Source organism: Theropithecus gelada, chromosome 15, assembly GCF_003255815.1.
Source record: "Theropithecus gelada isolate Dixy chromosome 15, Tgel_1.0, whole genome shotgun sequence".
NCBI classification, from domain to species: domain Eukaryota; kingdom Metazoa; phylum Chordata; class Mammalia; order Primates; family Cercopithecidae; genus Theropithecus; species Theropithecus gelada.
The window spans coordinates 46,403,878-46,421,663 of record NC_037683.1 but is presented as its reverse complement, the minus strand read 5'-3'; the positions used below and the strand labels follow the sequence as shown (position 1 = coordinate 46,421,663).

Below are 17,786 nucleotides of genomic sequence, written 5' to 3'. Positions count from 1 at the left end.
CAATTTTATTCAAGTTCTCATCATCTTCAGCCTTTGTGTGACAACTTTGCCCCTCTACTTCCATCCACAGCATTTTAATCCATTCACCCATTCTTTCATGGATTTATGTAACTTATACTTTTACAAAGAGCCTAATCTGATGCTTTTACTGAGCCACTGTGCTAAGCTCTAGATTGAGCTGAGTCTGGGAGAAAGACCGAATAACCAGCAATGGCAATACAAATAAATTGATGTTGTGCTGGGGTGAGCCTAGGATACTGTGGGGAGGGGGATATACCTAATTTATCCTGTAAGGATGTAGTCCTCCTTCCTGACCCAATCAGGATCTTTCTAAAGTGCAAACCCAACACTGGCACTTTGTGGCTTAAAAACATTCCATGTCCTGGCTAACACGGTGAAACCCCGTCTCTACTAAAAAAATACAAAAAACTAGCCAGGCGAGATGGCGGGCGCCTGTAGTCCCAGCTACTTGGGAGGCTGAGGCGGGAGAATGGCGTAAACCCGGGAGGCGGAGCTTGCAGTGAGCTGAGATCCGGCCACTGCACTCCAGCCTGGGTCACAGAGCGAGACTCCGTCTCAAAAAACAAAAAACAAAGAACAAAAAACATTCCATGACTCAGTCTAAAGGATTAAGTCCAAATTTCTTGGCCCTGGCATTCAAGGCCTGTCATCATTTTCAACACAGCCTGAGGATTCCTACCTTAAATTTCCATGCTCCCTACTTTCCCCCCATGTTCCAGAGACACTAGATATATCACTCCTTAAACTAATCAGAGCCTTTTTGAAGTGGACGTTTGGGAAAGGAATTAGGGGCAGAGGTAGGATTATGGGGAAGAAGATGACCAGAGTCAGCTAGAGAGTAAAGGGGCCTAAGGGTGGATAACCAGAGGATGGAAGGTGAGGAAGGGGAAAGAGAAGGGGAGGAGGAAATTGGGTGGAGGAGGAGAGTAAGGATGAAAAGTACAGAATGTGGGCCAGGCATGGTGGCTCATGCCAGTAATCCCAGAACTTTGGGAGGCCAAGGCGGGTGGATCACTTGAGGTCAGGAGTTCAAGACCAGCCTGGCCAACATGGTGAAACCCCGTCTCTACGAAAAATACAAAAATTAGCCGGGCATGGTGGCCCGTGCCTGTAGTCCCAGCTACTGGGGAGGCTGAAGCAAGCAAATCACTTGAACCTGGGAGGTGGAGGTTGCAGTGAGCCCAGATCGCACCACTGCACTCCAGCCTGGGGGACAGAGCGAGACTTTGTCTCAAACAACAACAACAACAACAACAAACGACAACAAGAAGTACAGAATGTGAAGGGACTGAGGGGTGGGAGAGAGACAGAGGTCTTAGGGGGAGGAGGGGGAGGGCCATTGGAGAAATTACCTACCTCTGGGTTTTGGCTTGGTTGTTACAAGTCCTTAGGTCAAGACCTTGCCTTAGGATGACAGGGGGAGGTGTTGATCCTCAGGGAGGGAAAGCTCTTGGTTGTGGATGTGCCCCAGCTGCAGGCGCTGAGTGTTGAAATGCCTTGCCTGAAAGTCTGCTATCTGGGGAGGGGACTTGGCTATCTGCAGAACTTCGCAAAGGAGCTCTGGCATGACCTGGGGAAGTGGGTAGGGGCAAGGGGTCCAGGGCCGATGAAGGAGGGGCTTGACTGAAGCCTCTGGAACCCGGGCCAGGAGAGTAGGCACAGGTCACCAGGGCAACTGGAACGCCTAGTAGTTTCCGTGGCAACGGCGGTCTAGTCACTTCCCCGGTGGATGCGGTCTCCTGAGGAGCTTGCATTGGGCCTCGAGGGGGCGAGCCCAGGGGGTTTACTTCTGAAAAGTGGGGTGTGTGTTGCGGGATCTCTGTGAGCGAGTGTCTGGGTAGGATCTGCGGAGATCTGTGCGTACATCCGGGGGAGTCTGGGATTGTGAGGATAGGTTTCCTTTGAGACATCTGTGGGCCGGTCGTTGGGGGCTGTGAGGATCTGAGGGGACCTCGAGCTCTGTGCTTGGGTGAGAAAGGCAGGGTCTTGGGTAGCGGGGCGGGGGCGGAGTCTGTGTGTCCTCGAAGCCCGGCAGGACTAAGTTGGAGACCATTCAATAGAGTAGGGCGGGGGCGGGCTTTACTGACAGGGACCAATTGAGCCGGCCGGGGGGCGGGGCGTCATGCTGACGTCAAGCCGAGGCCGCCGCCGCGGGGCCTGGTTATCGCCGGTTCAGCGCAGCCCGGAGTCGCCCAGGCCTGAACTCCCACCCAGATCCCCGGCCCCCACTCCGGGCCCGTGAGGACACCGGAGGTCACCCCCCGGGGGTGGGGAGCGGAGCCGCGGGTCAGCTCTGCGAGCGCCCCGCGCTGGCCTGTCCGGCCCCGCCCCCGCCCCGGGCCATGGCCCAGCCCTTGTCCCGGCCCCTCGTCCTATCCCGATCCCCGCCTTGGCCCCCAGTCCCGCCCTCGCCCCGTTTCCCAAATCGGCCCCAACCCCTGCCTGGGTCTCCATCCAGGACCCCCTTCCAGTCCCTGCCCCTGGCCTGGCCCCCATCCCGGCCTCAGCCCTCGTTCCACCCCCTGTCACAAATCTCAGCCCAGGGCTTGTCCCAACCCCATTCCCAGTGTTTGCTTAAGGCCCTGGCTCAACCCCGTCCCTTGCTGCAGTCCCCATCACAGCCCCTCCTTCCATCCCACTCCCTGCCCTTGTTCAAGCCCCAGTGTCCAGCCCAGCCCAACCCATTATCTCAGCTTTTGCCCTCATCTCTGTGTTTACCCAAGTCTCTCCCGCTAGTCCCCCCCATCTCTTATACTCTGCCCCTCTCCCAGCCTAGACTCAAGTCTGGGTTTCAGCTGCCGCCAGCCCTATTGCTGCTGTTGCTGTTCTCTGTCCTTGGCCCGGGGGCTGGTGAGTGCAGAAGCAGGGAAGATTGAGGCAGGAATGGGGTTCCGGCAGGGAGGGGTGGGCTGGAGAGATTCAGGAGTGGTGGGACCTGGGGAACTAGATCACTGGGGAGCAAGTGGGAGAAATAGAGAGGAGAGAAGTCTTACAGAACAGAGGGATTGGCAGGGTCAAAAGAGTGGTAATTAATTGGGTTTGAGGCTCAGCAGGTGGCTTACAGTTTCTAGGACAGAGACTCCGAGATATTTTCTGGTGTCTGTCCTGACCCCACTTTGACTCTTGCTTTTCCAGGGAAATCTTGTGGGCTTTGCCCCTGCTCACAAAGTTTGATGGGGGAGAGACAGTCCCACACCAGAAGCCCCTAGTGCAGTCTGGGAATATATAGCCTAAACCTTTGAGATATTGGGCATGCATTCAAACAGCATGAAGAAGAGTTTTAAAGATAATATGTAGCAAACAGATGAATATGGATTAATTGCCATTATAATGAGTTTTCTTCTTGTAATGATTCTTGTTCCAAAGAAGATTGATTTGCCTAGGAATAATTCCTGATGCTTTTAGAGCAGGGCTGAAACTCGGAGGCCATTTTACAGATGGGGAAACTGAGGCTCAGGGAGGGAGCAGTTTGTCCAAGTTCAGGTAGCTTGTGATAGGCTGCATGCTGGGGCTAGAAAAAAGGTTTCCTAATTCCTATCTCATACTAGTGGGTTTTTTTTTTTTTTTTTTTTTTTTCTCTCCACTGCAATGTATACTTAATAGAAAAACAGACCCAAGTGGGGAAAGGCTCAAAGCGTAACCTCCCTTCTCCCCAGTCTGCCCACAAGGGGGCTTTATCCACAAACTGTTCCTTATTTGCTGGGCGTCAGTCAAGGGCCACCCTCCAGTGGGGAAGTGACTTGGACAGGAGAGAGGTCCAATATTTTAATGGGTGGAATGTGGGAGGAGGAGGGGGTGTCTTGGTCTAGGGGATGTGCCATGAAGATGGCTACATCATGAAATGACTCTAGTCTTCATGGCCCAAGTCCATAGCCGCCACTGGTGTGTGTCACTCTAGGATGGAGATGTACCTGATGGAGTCTTAGGAAATAACAGCCAACAGAGCAGCTAGGGGTGGAGAGTGGGTATGAGTGAGCTCTGGGGGCCTGGTTCAGTGTACAAACTTAAGGAGATGAATGCACATGAAAGGTCACAGCCCCTGCAGAGATGTGTGGTCACTTACGTGTCTATGTGTGTAACTGAGGGATTGTGGGAAGGCTGGCAGTGTGTGTACATGCTTGTGTGTTGGTGAGTGTAGACACATGCATGTGTGTGGGGTGCATGTGAGCCAGTGTATCTTCTGAGCACCTGTGTTACGGTATGAAGGGGAGGGGACATGTTGTGGCCCATGTACATTCCTCTTCAGCTCTGCCTGCTCGTCATATGAGCAGATCACTGAAGTTGTGAATGGGGCTGGAGACCCTTTCTCAACAGTTCCAAGGGTGAGGGCAGTGTTGGGTGCCTCCCAGAACGAATATAAGTTATCCATCCACCCCCAGCCAGTCCCTTTGAAGGAAGGAGCCGTGGAGGCACTCAGTGTTGATTATTGCTGCTGTCAAGTTGGGCACTGGGCAGAGGCAGTAGCCAGTCAGGTTTTCAGTTTTGGTGACGGGGAGTTTATGCTGTTGAGCCAGGTTCCTAGCTTCTATCCCCTGCCATCATGGCTGCTTCATGCGCCATTGAGCAAGCATTGGGCGGGTGAGGAGAGCAGGGTGACTGATGGCCACAGAGCATATACAGCTGAAAGTTGTGGATAAAAATACTGTTGCCCAGAAGCGGGTTCAGGTGCTTTGGGGAGAATTGTAATGAAGTTGGAAAGGAGTACCAGTCCACCCAAAGGGAGGCAGGGCTGCCTTTAGTGCTGTTAATAGTGAATGCCTTGGCAATTTTGGACCTAAGTGCAGGGTGCTCTGTGACCTAATGGTCGCGATGGGTTTTGTCTGAGAAGAGGCTGGCAGGGTCATAGGATCATCATGGCACAGGACTGCATAGTGCTTATTGGTTGCTTCGGTTTCATTTCAGGAATGGAAGTTATCTCTTAGATCTAGTGGTCCCATTCCTGATCCTTGGATCTTTTCCTTGGGCTTAGTTGAGGACCCACACATGCCTTGCTAGTCAAAAAACAATGGGCTTTTATTCTACCTAGTGCTGTTACTAGCAGGGCTAGCCTCAGCCTATGTGTTGTGTGGGGTGTGCGTGTGTGGTGTGGGTGATGGTCGGAATCACCCTAGCTTCATCATAGAAATATTGGGGAACCCGGAATAAGTTCATCTGAACTCGGTAAGGGCCTTACTCATGCTTCCTCTGGACACAGCTCTGAAAGGCCCTGTTCAAACCACAAACCAAAGTTTGGAGTGAATGGGGCTGTGGACCCTTTTCAAGCATCTGCCCTCAGAACTTCTTCCAAGTTCCTCCTAGCATTCCCAGCTGCTGCTCACTCCTTTATCTCACAGGCCTATTCTGTGACCTCTGTAGCCCCTGGCCACGTGGGGATGGCTTAGCTAGTTCCCCAGTTCTCCAGGCCATACCGTGGTCCTTTGAATTACAAGCATCTTTGTGCTTGTCTGTCCATGTTTCCCAGAGGTCATTAAACTTTTCACCACTAGCCCTCTGAGGGTCTGCACTGAGAGACTGACCAACATTTCTCCTAACAGTAGCAATGGTTGATCAGATGACCCATCCCTGGTACCAGCTTTGAGGAGGAACAGCCCCTCCCTAACCCCATCAGAAGGCGTGCTAGAGTTCTGATTTCTTCTAACAATAGTATCCAGGCTGTTCACCTCTTAGCCTTCTGCCTCCTACTTAGCACAGCTAGGGTTCCTAGGAAACCTGTCTCCCCCATCAGTGGGTTCCGTAACCTTTATCCCTCTCGGATGCATCTCTGTCACTCTCTGAATGCTGCACTGGTAGCCTCTCTGGGTTCCTGGGCAGTGCTCAGCTTGCAAGGTGGCAGGCTTTCCTTCTTGACAGTTGAAACTGATCATGTGGTCTGAACTGGACAGACTAGTCCTTGAGTGTAACCATGACCTCCAATGGCCCCCACCTATGTAGGGCAGCTCTCTGGGGTGACTCCTGGGGTTGCTCTGGTTCAGCGTTCCTCCTTCAGCAGCCTCCCTTTCCCTTTCTTTTTTATTTCAAAAACACCTAATTTTTGGAGTTAATCTCTCCCATCTCCAGAGAGGGAGATGATTGGACTAGGTTAGCCCTAAGGGTATTTCCTGCTTGGCTGAAAATGCCCCTCCAGAGTAGTCGGTACCCCAGCCCCGGGTGTGTCCTGAAGCTGCTGAGTTCCCCACCTTCTCACCTGTCCTAGAGGTGTCATCTTGGGCTTCTTTTCAGGCTGGTCCGAAGTCTCCAGAGCAGTCAGATTCCCCAAAGGTTTACTCTGAGAGACCTTGCCTGCCATTTGGGACCCTCTTCCCCTGTCTGCTACTGGGTTGCCTCCACTGTGACAGCTCTTCTAGTCCCTTGCCTGGCTAGCTGCTGACAGGACTTCTGCTTACCTTGGCTCTGCTCCTGACAATCATGATCAGGTATCTTGGCATTTTAATGAGAGATGACCACTTCCTCCCCACCTCCCAACTCAGCCTGCTCTGAAGATTCCCAAGGGGCTTGAAATCCACTGGGTCACCAACTTACTGCCTCACTGGGCCTCCCTTTGGGAGAACATTCCCCCGGCCCCCACCTACTAGCTGTACATTCTGACCCGGGAGGCCTGATGAGTCTCGTTTCCTGGGGACTCTCATGGTGGCCTGCCAGCTCCTGTCCTTCTGCCACCCAAGCAGGCCCCTGGCAGCCGTACCACACTTTCCCCTCCCCTCTCCTGCCCTGAGCCAGTATACAGGCAGCGCTTGTGAGGCTGCTGAGGGTTTTTACTGCTCCTAACCACAGGGGAACAGAGAAGGGAAGAAAATCAACAAGGAAGTTACACAGTTCCATGCTGACTCCCAAGCCCCACAGGTGGAGTTCCAGCCTGCTTAGTGGCTTAAGAGCCCATGCCAAGATACACACACACACACACACACACACACACACACACACACACACACACACACACNACACACACACACACACACACACACACACACACACACACACACACACACACACCCCTTCCCCACATCTGTTTTTTTTTTAAGTTTGGTAAGTGAAGAAAATGGCTCCTAAGTGAGGGGCAGCTGTGAAATCAAAGAAAGGGTCTTAGTTTTGGATTTAGAGAGAGCTAGATTTGCATCCTCAGTTTGATCTAGGTCTGAGCCTCAGTTTCCTTATCTGTAAAAGGAGGGTTTTTTAAAAAATAAGATTAACGTAAGGATTAAACCAGATGATGGCTAGGTTTCAGATCTGCAGCCTGAAACCTAGTTTCTGGCTCAGAGGAGAGCATTTGTGGAGTTGATGCTATCAGTGAGGAGGACTGGCATGCCTGTTGCTTAATGGAAATGCCCTCTGTCCTGCCCTGCTCCTTTCTCTCTCTCCTGCTTCCCAGGAGGCCTTTTCCTGACTGATTACTCCACCTGCTCACCCCGCAAGCTGAGTCCTTTCCGCTCCTTTGCCAGCACCGAGCTCTTCCACTTCCATGTTCCCGAGGACACATTCCTGGCTGTTTGGAACCTCATCATCTTCAAGGAGCAAGGGGGAACCTTTGGGGACCACTGCCCAGACCAAAGTGTGACTGTGTGAGTGTCTGAGTTAATTTCCCAACCCCACTTCCAACCCCTGACCACTTTCCAGACTAAAGTGTGATTTTAACTGACCCTGACCCCAACCCGCGTCCAGATTGAAGTGTGACTGAGTGAGGGCCATGACCTCTGTCACATGACCACTTCCAGACTACTGTATGACTGTGCGAGTGCTTGAGCTGATCTCTCACCCGTGGCCCCTGACCTGGAACCACTTTGTTGAATGTGTCAGTATAGGGAATCTATTTGTTTTACCGGTAATGAGTGACAGTTCTTTCTTTCTTCCATTTCCTGCCTCCCACCCCATTGCCTGTTTTTCTCCTCTCCTAATTCTGGTCCCCCAGGTATTTCCGGTCCGGGGCACCCCCTGTCATCAATCCCCTGCATACACACTTCCCAGGGGACACAGCTGTGCCTGGGGTTTTCTCACTGACCCTCAGCTGGACACTGCCCAACCGCACCTCAGGCATCTTTAACGTCAGCAGCCCCTTACCTGGGGACTGGTTCTTGGCTGCCCACCTTCCCCAGGCCCATGGCCACATCTCTGTCAAGGTGGGTTAATGTTGCCCAGGCTCGGGGGTCTAGAACTGCCCTTCCATCTTTGCTGAATTCCCCCCACAGGCTCCCTGGCATGCCAGCCTTGTGTCAGGGTGGGCAGCAGCACAAGGGTGGCTGGGGTGGGGCATGGCTAAAGGCCAGCAGGTCACCTAGTGGGTCAGAGGCCATGATCTGGAGGAGGCAACTTGGGAGACCCAGGAGGACATGCTGGGTCCAGGTAAGCTGAAGGGAAAGTTGAGAATCTGGAGTCAGAGGCTCTGGCATGGGGGAGTAGTGCCGCTTCCTAGTGGAAGGCACAAGTGTTAATCAAGGTGAACAGAAGCCAACTATGGGCTGGTCCAGTCTGCTGCACACACCCAGGACTGGTTTTATTCTACATCTTGATTGACAATAGCCCTGAAGACTCTCTTAGCCCACGGCCCAGCCTTTAATCCATCTGGGAGAATGCATTCCTCTTGCATCATAATTTCAGACAGCTTCCTACACCCTTCAGAAGACCACAAGAGGAGCTCTTTCCTGCTAAAAGGAGGCTTTGGGCAGCTGGTGTCCATCCTGGCCTTTGCCTCACTTTTCTCCAAATATCAGCCACCCCAAGCACTTATTTCACAGAGGTTGTTAAAGACTGAAGGGCAGGTTCAAAGGTCAGACGCCTCTCTGGTTTGGAGTGAAAGGAAATGCCACAATGTTTTCCTGCCACTCTCATGGATTAGGCCAGACAGGTCTCCTACTCCTGTTCACTGGAGGAGGAGCAGGGGGTGTACTGAGCTGGCTGTTGTCAGCGTGGGATGACCATGTGCATGGGGCCTGTGGTGAGGGTGAATAAACGAGCAAGAACAGAGCGAGGATTTAAAGAACAGGACTCTAGCACTCAGAAATGTGGTGAATAGTGCCTTTGAATGAGCTGAGACTCACATAAGGACAAGGGTGCTGGAACTGCTATTGTCAGAGATGGGAAGTAGGGCTGAGGTAGTGTCTCTAGGCCTCAGTGACGGCCATTTTTCCTGAGACTGATGTGGATGTGCAAAAGAACTCCCCATCAAGGCCTGCGAGCCTGCTGAAGGACAGCATGTTGGGAGCTAGCTTGGAAGGGGCCCTAGGTTCTAGGTAGGCCTTGACTCTCATCAGAACTGAGGGTTCTGAGACATCTGTTAGAAGGAACTTCTTCGTAGGTCTTTGGCAAAATCCCAACAGGGATGTTCCTTATCCTAACTCTGATCCTTGACCCACTTTGTGAGAACTGACAGGGAAAATCCTCCTGAAGCCTGGCTGTAGTTATCCAAAAACCTTTCTAGGTAAGCAGGAACCTAGGGCCTAGGCCTGGGCTGGGATTGTGGGAGCTGAGGCCCAGTTAGAAGTGGTCAGGATTGCTTATGGCTATCAGATTGGGACAGTGGGGAACGGAGATAGTAGTGCAGAGAAAAGCTGATCAGACCCTAAAGGGTGATTCAAGTACCCAGACCAAGGGGGAGCTGGGCAGTGAGAAAAGAACTAGGCCTGACATGTACATTTGCATCTAGACATGGGAAGTGGGGCCTGGGGAACTTGGTACCGAACTGGAATCCTGGTCAGAGCTCCCCCAGGTATGTGGTGAGGCTAGACAGAAGAGGACCATCCCACTCTGCCCACAAGCAGCAGTGGGTCTGGATGCCATGAGAGATGTAGTGCTTCCGCCAGGCCTGTTTGAGAGGTTGATGGGGCAAGGATCTTATGTCGGTCCTTCTAAGAATTAGATTAACTTCTGTAATCTTATATGGTCCTCTAAGGGTTCTTCAGCTCTCCAGATCCTGGTTAATTTCCAGGATTCTAGCCTGTGGGTTCATTGTCTAGAGCATTCCTCCATCTTCTCAACTTGTTTCCTCCTGCTACTATGGTATGCTTCCTGTGAGGCTTGGCGAACACAGGAATTTATGTGGGTTTAGGGATATCCTTTGGTGGGAACTGAAGAGTCCCAGCGATAAGAAGGCAGTGGTTTCTAGGGCCCTTCTCAGCTTTGGGGATGAACTCAGATCTCCCTTTAGCCTCAGTCCTTTAGTACCTGCTTTGTGCCAGGCCTTGGGTTGTGTGCTGGGGACACAGAAATAAATAAGATGCATGTTAGATACAGGAGATGTTTTAGGAGGATAAAGGGGAGATGGCTAACTTAGCGTGGTGGAGGTGGTATTGGAAACTGTTAAGTGGCGAGGCCTGAGGTTGAGAAGGTAGGGAAGGGCATACCAGGTGGTGGGAGTAGCATGGCCCAAAGTTTAGAAGGAACTGAAGTGGTTCAGTGTGGGCTGGTTTTGGGGTGGTAAGGAAGGTAGAGGGATGAGCAGAGGCCAGATCATGAAGGGCCTTGACATTGGAACTGTATCCTGAGCGTGATAGGGAGCCCTGAAAGGTTGTGAAAAAGAAGTGACTTACCTGGTCTGGGCCACCCTCATGAGCTCTAGTCCCACACTTCTGCCAGACCCTGTGTCTGTGTTATTTACTATATATTCCTAGCCTTCAGTGCAGAGTCTGGCACATGATGCTGTTTCACCTCCTTTCCCTGTCACCTTCTTCCTACTAGCCACTTCTGTCCTGTCCCTGGCCTCCATCTCCTTGCCTTTCCTGTTTTGGATCCTGTGTTCATTCTAAGGTGCCCAGTTGCCAGTCTGCTCTGAGGGGCTGGCCTTTGGGTTGTGGATACCATTTGGCACCCAAATGGCTCATAAGGGGAAAGTACTCCTAAATGTCTTTAGAGCACAGGTTCTCTTCTTATCCTTCCTCTTCCTGTGTCTAAGATTTGAAAAAGTAGGTAAAATAATGAAAGCAACTACAAGGAAAGTGAAGAAGTCAGTTGTACAGGAGAAAGGATTCTGTTGAATCCACCAACTAGGACCACACGTGACTCAATATCTCAGCAGAGGTGGTTAGAATCTGCTAATAGTGCAGCTGCTTTTCCTCTTCCTCCTAAATTATTTTATTTATAGTTTGAATAGGCAATCTGTGCACCTGGTACAACATTCAAAAGGTACAAAAGACATACAGTGGAAAGTAAGTTTTCCTCTTCCCTTCTTTCAGTCTCCAATTCCCCTCCCCAGAGTTAACTAGTAACTAGCTGTTAACTAGTTCCCTATATTACTCTTTCCTTTTTGAAACACCTTCCCTTCTTGGCCTCTGTGACTTTACAGAACTGTCATGGTTTTCCCATTGCCCACTCCTCTGTCTCCTTTCCTGGCCTCTCCTCTGCTTGATCTCCATGTTGTAGTGGCCCAATGCTTGGTCCTGGAACAGCTCCTTTTTTACTTTTCTATTCTCTTGCGTGGTGTTCCAGCACAATAGTTTAAAATACCGTCTGTATGTTAATGCTCCCAAGAGTATTCAGCCAGTCCTAATTTCTTTGAATCCCAGACTTTATATCCCACTGCTTACTTGACATCTCCAATTGGATGTCTAAGAAATGTCTCAAAGAGTATTTAATAAAACCAAATCAAAGTGAAGCTAAAACTATAAAACTCCTTAATTTCTATTTCACTGCTCCCAGTCCATGCTGCTGCTTTCTGTAGTTATTGTGATCTTCCTCAGGAAATTGCACTGTCATCCACCCATTGCTCAAGCCCCAAATTAAGTGCCCCAAATACTTGATTTTTCTTTTCTTCTGATTCCTCACAACCAATCTGTAAAGAAAAAGTCTTGTTGACACTACTTCTGAGGCATGCCCTGAACACATCTACAGTCTTCATTTCCACTTCCAGCACAGTTTCTCTGCTTTCTGCAGGGCTACCACAGTAGCCTCATAAATGGTCTTCCTGCTTTCACCCTTGCCCCCTGAAGTCTGTTGAACACTCGTTTGCTTCTACACTGATTGGGTGCTTTCTGACTGTGGGCATGGGCTCAGCTGTGCACTCGCTATTCCCGCAGAGAACGCTAAGTGTCTTTGGGCATCTTCAGTCTGCAAGCCCCACCCAGAGTCTGGCACTGGCCACCCCGCTCAGGTCTTTCTGAAGAAACTCAGCCCATACGTATGAGGACATTCTAGGAATCTACCTACCATGCCTTCCACTCCAGCATCTTTCAGCCTGTAGCCCATCCATGTCTCACTTTTGCCTCTCCTAATTTCTCGAGCTTCCTTGCCTGGGCCCTGGGCCTCCCCGACTGCTGATGTTCTTCTGGCCTCTTGGCTCAGTTGGGACACTCTCACTTGGCATCTGCCCTGGCAGCTCTTGAGGACCTGACTTCTGGTGCTCTTTCTCTGGCCCCATCACTGGGTGACGGTTCCCTGCATCTCCCCTGGTCTCCACTGACTAAACACTCCCTCCGCATGAAGAGGGGGGACTGGCACGTTACACAGTTGAAGGAAGGAGCACATCTTAACCAAACAGGTCATGTCCACTGATCTTTCATTGAATCAAACACAAGCAAAACTCCAAAACGTGGAGCAAAGCGTTTCTTTCCTGAACTGTCTAGCAAGGAAATGGGCCACCACTGGAGCATGAGCCCCCACCCTTGGGACTCATTCACTACAAGATTATTATGGTGGTAATTCTTGCCTTAGGAGGTGGGGTCAATGCAGTGACTTGTGAGAGTCTTTTGGTTCTTAGGGTTTGACACCAAACCTGAACATCTAGGTTGGTTCAGGAGCTCTCTGAAGGGACCCCCTTTTTGACACCCATTCTTTAACAGCTATTTTAGCACCTAGTATGTGCCAGATGGTGTACTAGACACTGGGGATGCAAAAGGCACAGGCCTTCTAGCCTTGTCGAGTTTTGCTGGAAGTCAGTGCCTTGACTGGCTTGTTCTGAGCCATGGAACTCAGTGGGATGTCAGGGCCTGGAACTTTTGTCACAGAACAGAGTTTGAAGGTATGACCTAATTAGGAGCCCCCACTTCCCCTTAACTGTGAGGTCTGTAGGGCTCATATAGCTGCACGTGCTGCAGAAGAGGAACTGCGACAAACGGGACTGTGCTCACTGGAGAGTGATGAGGCTGTGCGGGCCAGGGGGTGTCAACAGAGAAGGAGCTGGGGATTTTCTCCAGAAGCGAAGCTGGGGGAGACATGGTTGATATCCTTTAGCAGCAGAAGAAACACAGTCTGAGGCTGAGGGACCAGACAGATTAGTGGGTCTCCTGAAGGCAGAGTTGGGGCAGGGGCATCAAAAATGACAGGATTTGGCTTTAGCAAGGTCAGCACTTCCCCCAGATGTTGTGATCCATTTACTGATTCGTTAATTCAGCAAACATTTATCTGTGAGGTATGCACTCTATGTGAGGCCCTGTGTCTAGAGGAACAAAAATCAAATAGGACAGAGTTCCTGTTCTCAAGCTGCTTATAGTCTGAGGTTGCCTGGAAGGTAATGAGTGGCCCAGCACTCATTACCTATGCAGGGCTGCTCATTACCTGGGTGTAATGAGTGTGAAAGCAGAGGCTGGACAAGCACGTGGGAGTGGGGCAGGGTGGGGACTAGAGGAAATTAAAGGTTGAGATTGGTGGCGGGGAGAGTGAGGGGGTTGGATTGGAGGCCTTGAAGGAGCTTTCCACCCCACCCCACTTTGCCTAAAAGAGCCAGTGTTCTAAGTTCCTGAGCCTGGTCGGGAATGGGCTGGTTGGAGATCACAGTGCTGCTGGGCTGGCCCAGAATGCTCAGGGGGAGAGGTTAGCTTGGGAGAAGGGGCAAGCCAGGCCTGATTGTTAGGAGGGCCTGGGTTTGAATCCCAAAACCTTAGCCAGTGCTGAGGATCCCAGCAGACCTTGCAGACTGAGGTGGGACAGAGATGACCAGAAATGACTGCTCAGGCAAGAAGGACCTAGAGTTTAGAGAGACCTGGGTTAGAGTCCTGGGAGTGGTGGCCAGGGTCGGGGTTTCTCCCTGGCCCACCCAGCAGGTTCTGTTTGCCTTGGTTTAGTCACGCCCCTGCTGTCTCTCCCTCTCCTGCCACCCCTGCTTTTGTCCCAGGGTCTCCAGGATGAGTGTCAGTACCTCCTTCAGCCCCAGCTGATTGTCCGGCGTTTGCTGGACGTTGCTGTACTGGTTCCTGGCCAGCCCTCAGAGCAAACCCTCTCCCCACACAATCGCTCAGCGCTCTACAAGTAAGTCAAAGACTCCCCACACCTGGTCCTTTCCCACTTCTCTGGCCTCAAATAGGCTGCAGGGTTCTCTCTTCTCCGCCTACCTGCCTGGTCCCTGGGTGGGATCCCTGCCTCCCTCCCTCCCAGAACAGAGCGGGAGACCTGAACAGGCCTCCTTCCCACCCCACGCCCCCTCCTTCCTAGTGCTTCCCTTGCCCTGTGTTCCTCTCGTCTCTGTTTTTGCCTTCTTACCCCCAACCTCTCCTCTGCCCAGGGTCTTTGTGCCCAGCTTCACTTACAGGGTTTCAGCACAGCTGGCGTGTGTGGGGGGCCGCGGGGTATCTGCCTGCCCCCTGTCACTGCGTCTGCGTCCCAAAGCCCCACCCCTGCACAACTCAAGCTCTGTGTCCTGTGGAGGTGCCTCGGGATGCCAGCTGGAGCTGGCACTGCCCCCCTGGGGGCACTGGGTCTACGTGCGTGTGGAAACATCATCCCGGGGCCCTGGTAGGACCATCCGCTTCCAGCTGTGTGTGCGGTTGCAAGGTCAGAACCCCTGCATTTGCCCTAGTCTGTGCAGATATCCGTGGCTGGGAAGTGACTTGGGGTGGCTCTGTTCAGTGGCCCTCTGCCACATCCCTGCAACTTCCCCTTCCCCACCCAGGCTCCTTCACGCTCCCTGAAGCCATCCCGCTTGGAGCTCCAAGTTATTGGAAGGCTTTTAGATACCTTTTTTTTTTGCATCTAACTTGAGACAACTAAAGGACCTCATTACTTTCTTTGATTTAATCTCTCAGTTTCCTGGGGTAGGCAGAGACATCCAGGACCTCTGGGACACTGTCCTTGCCAAAGCCCTTGCAAGTCAGTGAGACAGGCTGTCATACTTAATATCTGTTTCAATAGCATCTTCACTGCCTTTAGGGAGGGATAGATGACTTCGGTTCCCTCCAGTGTGGTATTGCGTTAGCTGTCACCATTAGGAAACCCCTATGACCCTGGATGCCCCACACTCCCAAGGGACATTGCATTCTAGTTCTCATCCTTCCCCACTCTTTGCGAAATCCTGTCTAGCTCAGATCTGTTTATGAGTAAGTTCAGGACTGTAAAGGCTGCAGGCCCAAGCTCTGGTTTCCTCTGCCCCACAGAGTGCCCACAGCCCGGCCTGCTTCGAGCCCTGGTCCCTGGAGCTGCCATGAACATGCCCCAGTCACTGGGCAACCAGCCACTGCCCCCAGAGCCACCATCCCTTGGAACCCCTGCGGAGGGGCCTGGGACCACATCCCCACCCGAGCACTGCTGGCCAGTGCGCCCGACTCTGCGCAACGAGCTGGACACCTTCTCTGTCCACTTCTACATCTTCTTTGGCCCCAGTGTGGCCCTTCCCCCTGAGCGCCCAGCCGTGTTCGCCATGAGGCTGTTGCCAGTGCTGGACAGTGGAGGCGTCCTCAGCCTGGAGCTCCAGCTCAACGCGGTACTCTTTATGGAGAGTGGGGAGGTTGCTCTCCCGGGGAGCTTGCAGGGAAAGGTGTCAGGGGCGTTGGGGTCTTTACCTCCTCCAGGAGGTAAAAGCCTATCCAGGTTGCTCCCTCCCATCCTGACAATTAGAGACCATGACTTAGCCCAATTCTGGTCAACAAACATGTTCGGAGTATTGACTCTGCTACAGATGGGCAGGTCAACCAGGTCGACTCAGTGTCTGGGGTTTCCCAGTTTTGTAGGCTCACCTCCTGCTCATTACTGGCCTTTCACTATGGCAGTTGTTAACCTTTTCTTGCAAATCTCCTTTGATGGGGAGTTTACCACCTCTTGAGGCCACGCAGTTCATGTTTGGATAGTGCTGATTGCCAGAGGCATTCCTGACATCCCATCAAAATCTGTCTCCATGAATTTTTTACCCACTCATCTTTGATTCAGTGGGTAAAAGCCATATCCAGAAGCCATTTCCAGTAAATCTATCTCTGTCTTGTTCTTTTTTAAAGCAATAGACTTAATTTTTTTTAGAGCAGTTTTAGGTTGAACAGAAAGCACAAAGTTCTCATATACCCACTCTCTCACGTTTTCCCTATTATTAATATTTTACATTAGTATGAGACATTTATTGCGTCCCAGTCCTATTTTTACAGCCCTTCAGATGTTACCTCCAACCTCCCAAAAGCTGAAGAACCTCAGTGTCTTTGGGGTCTTGGTATTTGGATCTCTCCCCTTCCTTCACTGTTTCACCTGGTCATACTTCTAGTGGTCACTGTGTCTCTGAAATAAGTGATCTGAGGTGGTCTGATCGAGGTGGCAGGTAACAAGAATTGCATTTGTGCTGCCTGAGATTGAGTTACTTTTTTCAGCAGCTGCATTACACTGTGGGATCACCTAGGGCTTGTGGTGAATTGAGATCCCTGGGCCTTTTTCCTTCCTTTGTATTTTCTTCAAACCAGTTGTACACATTTTTTTTTTTAAATTATAAGAGTAATAGGATCACATACAAACTTTGGAAAATAGGGGAAAATATCTCCCTAATGCAACTGTTTAACCTTTTTTTTGAGACAGAGTCTCACTCTGTTGCCCAGGTTGGAGTGTAGGGGTGTGATCTTGGCTCACTGCAACCTCTGCTTCCCGGGTTCAAGCGATTCTTGTGCCTCAGCCTCCAGAGTAGCTGGGATTACAAGAGTGCACCACCACACCCAGCTAATTTTTTGTATTTTTAGTAGAGACTGGGTTTCACCATGTTGCCCAGGCTGGTCTCAAACTCCTGGACTCAGCTGATCTGCCTGCCTTGGCCTCCCAACATGTTGGGATTACAAGTGTGAGCCACTGTGCCTGGCCCACTGCTGCTTTTGGTTTATGTCCTCCCATTTCTTTTCCCCATTAATTGCTTTGTTTCTCTAGTTGTAATCAAGGGGCATACACATTTTGGTGCCAATTCGCATATTGTATTTTTGCAGTGAATTTTTGAACCTGAATGGAATAATTTATGTCCCTCCTTGAGGCATTGCCTAATACTGGTTTGGGACTCGGGCCTTCTCCACTTTGTGTAATTCACACACTTGCAAAGCCAACTTTTTGTACTTCTTAGTCATTACTGTCAGCATTAAGACTGAGATGAGGGCGGAGCCCTATGCTGGCCCATTAGAGAATATCTTCAGCTTAGCTTTGATCCAATAACTTACATACTGTTCCCCCAGCCAGGGATCCTTTTAACTCTACTATCCTCCAGCTCTGAGGGCAGGGACCACTTTCCTATCAGCCAACCTGAGGCCTGGTCTGTGGCTTCATGTGGCCTTTTATGGGACATGGCTTAGAACTTTCTAGTGGTCCTGTTAGAGTCATTTATGCACCCTGAATATATTTCTCATTTACATAATCAAATTCTCTCTTTGTTCTCGCTAAGACTGTATGTATTTTGTGTTTGCTTATTGCCATGTCTCTGGGCAATGACAGTGAGATCTTGATTCGACCTTGAAACTGTAGACCCTGAATTAGAGGACAGCCTTGCCCATACTTCTTGTTTCTTCCTCAGTACCCTGAGAATAGAAGCCTAGCCCTCCTGCAGCCCCTCACCCTTTCCCTCTCTGCATTCCCATCCATTCACTTTAATGAGCATCTGTTTACATTCCATCATCTGCATTCTA

At 51.1% G+C, this 17,786-nt stretch overlaps 1 protein-coding gene across 3 annotated transcripts in view; it reads left to right on the top strand.

Moving 5' to 3' along the window:
- Positions 1-17,786, top strand: part of TMEM8B (transmembrane protein 8B) — a 43,611-nt gene that overhangs the window by 14,160 nt on the left and 11,665 nt on the right. The window contains exons 1-6 of one of the 3 annotated variants that reach the window (XM_025360423.1): positions 2,152-2,871; positions 7,388-7,577; positions 7,925-8,132; positions 14,054-14,187; positions 14,441-14,709; positions 15,309-15,634. In XM_025360423.1, the coding sequence (XP_025216208.1) occupies positions 2,364-2,871; positions 7,388-7,577; positions 7,925-8,132; positions 14,054-14,187; positions 14,441-14,709; positions 15,309-15,634 (1,635 nt within the window). In that variant the 5' untranslated portion in view covers positions 2,152-2,363. Of the gene's footprint in view, positions 1-2,145; positions 2,872-7,387; positions 7,578-7,924; positions 8,133-14,053; positions 14,188-14,440; positions 14,710-15,308; positions 15,635-17,786 lie in introns of those variants that run through there. The other 2 variants (XM_025360424.1, XM_025360425.1) reach the window with 2 other exon arrangements.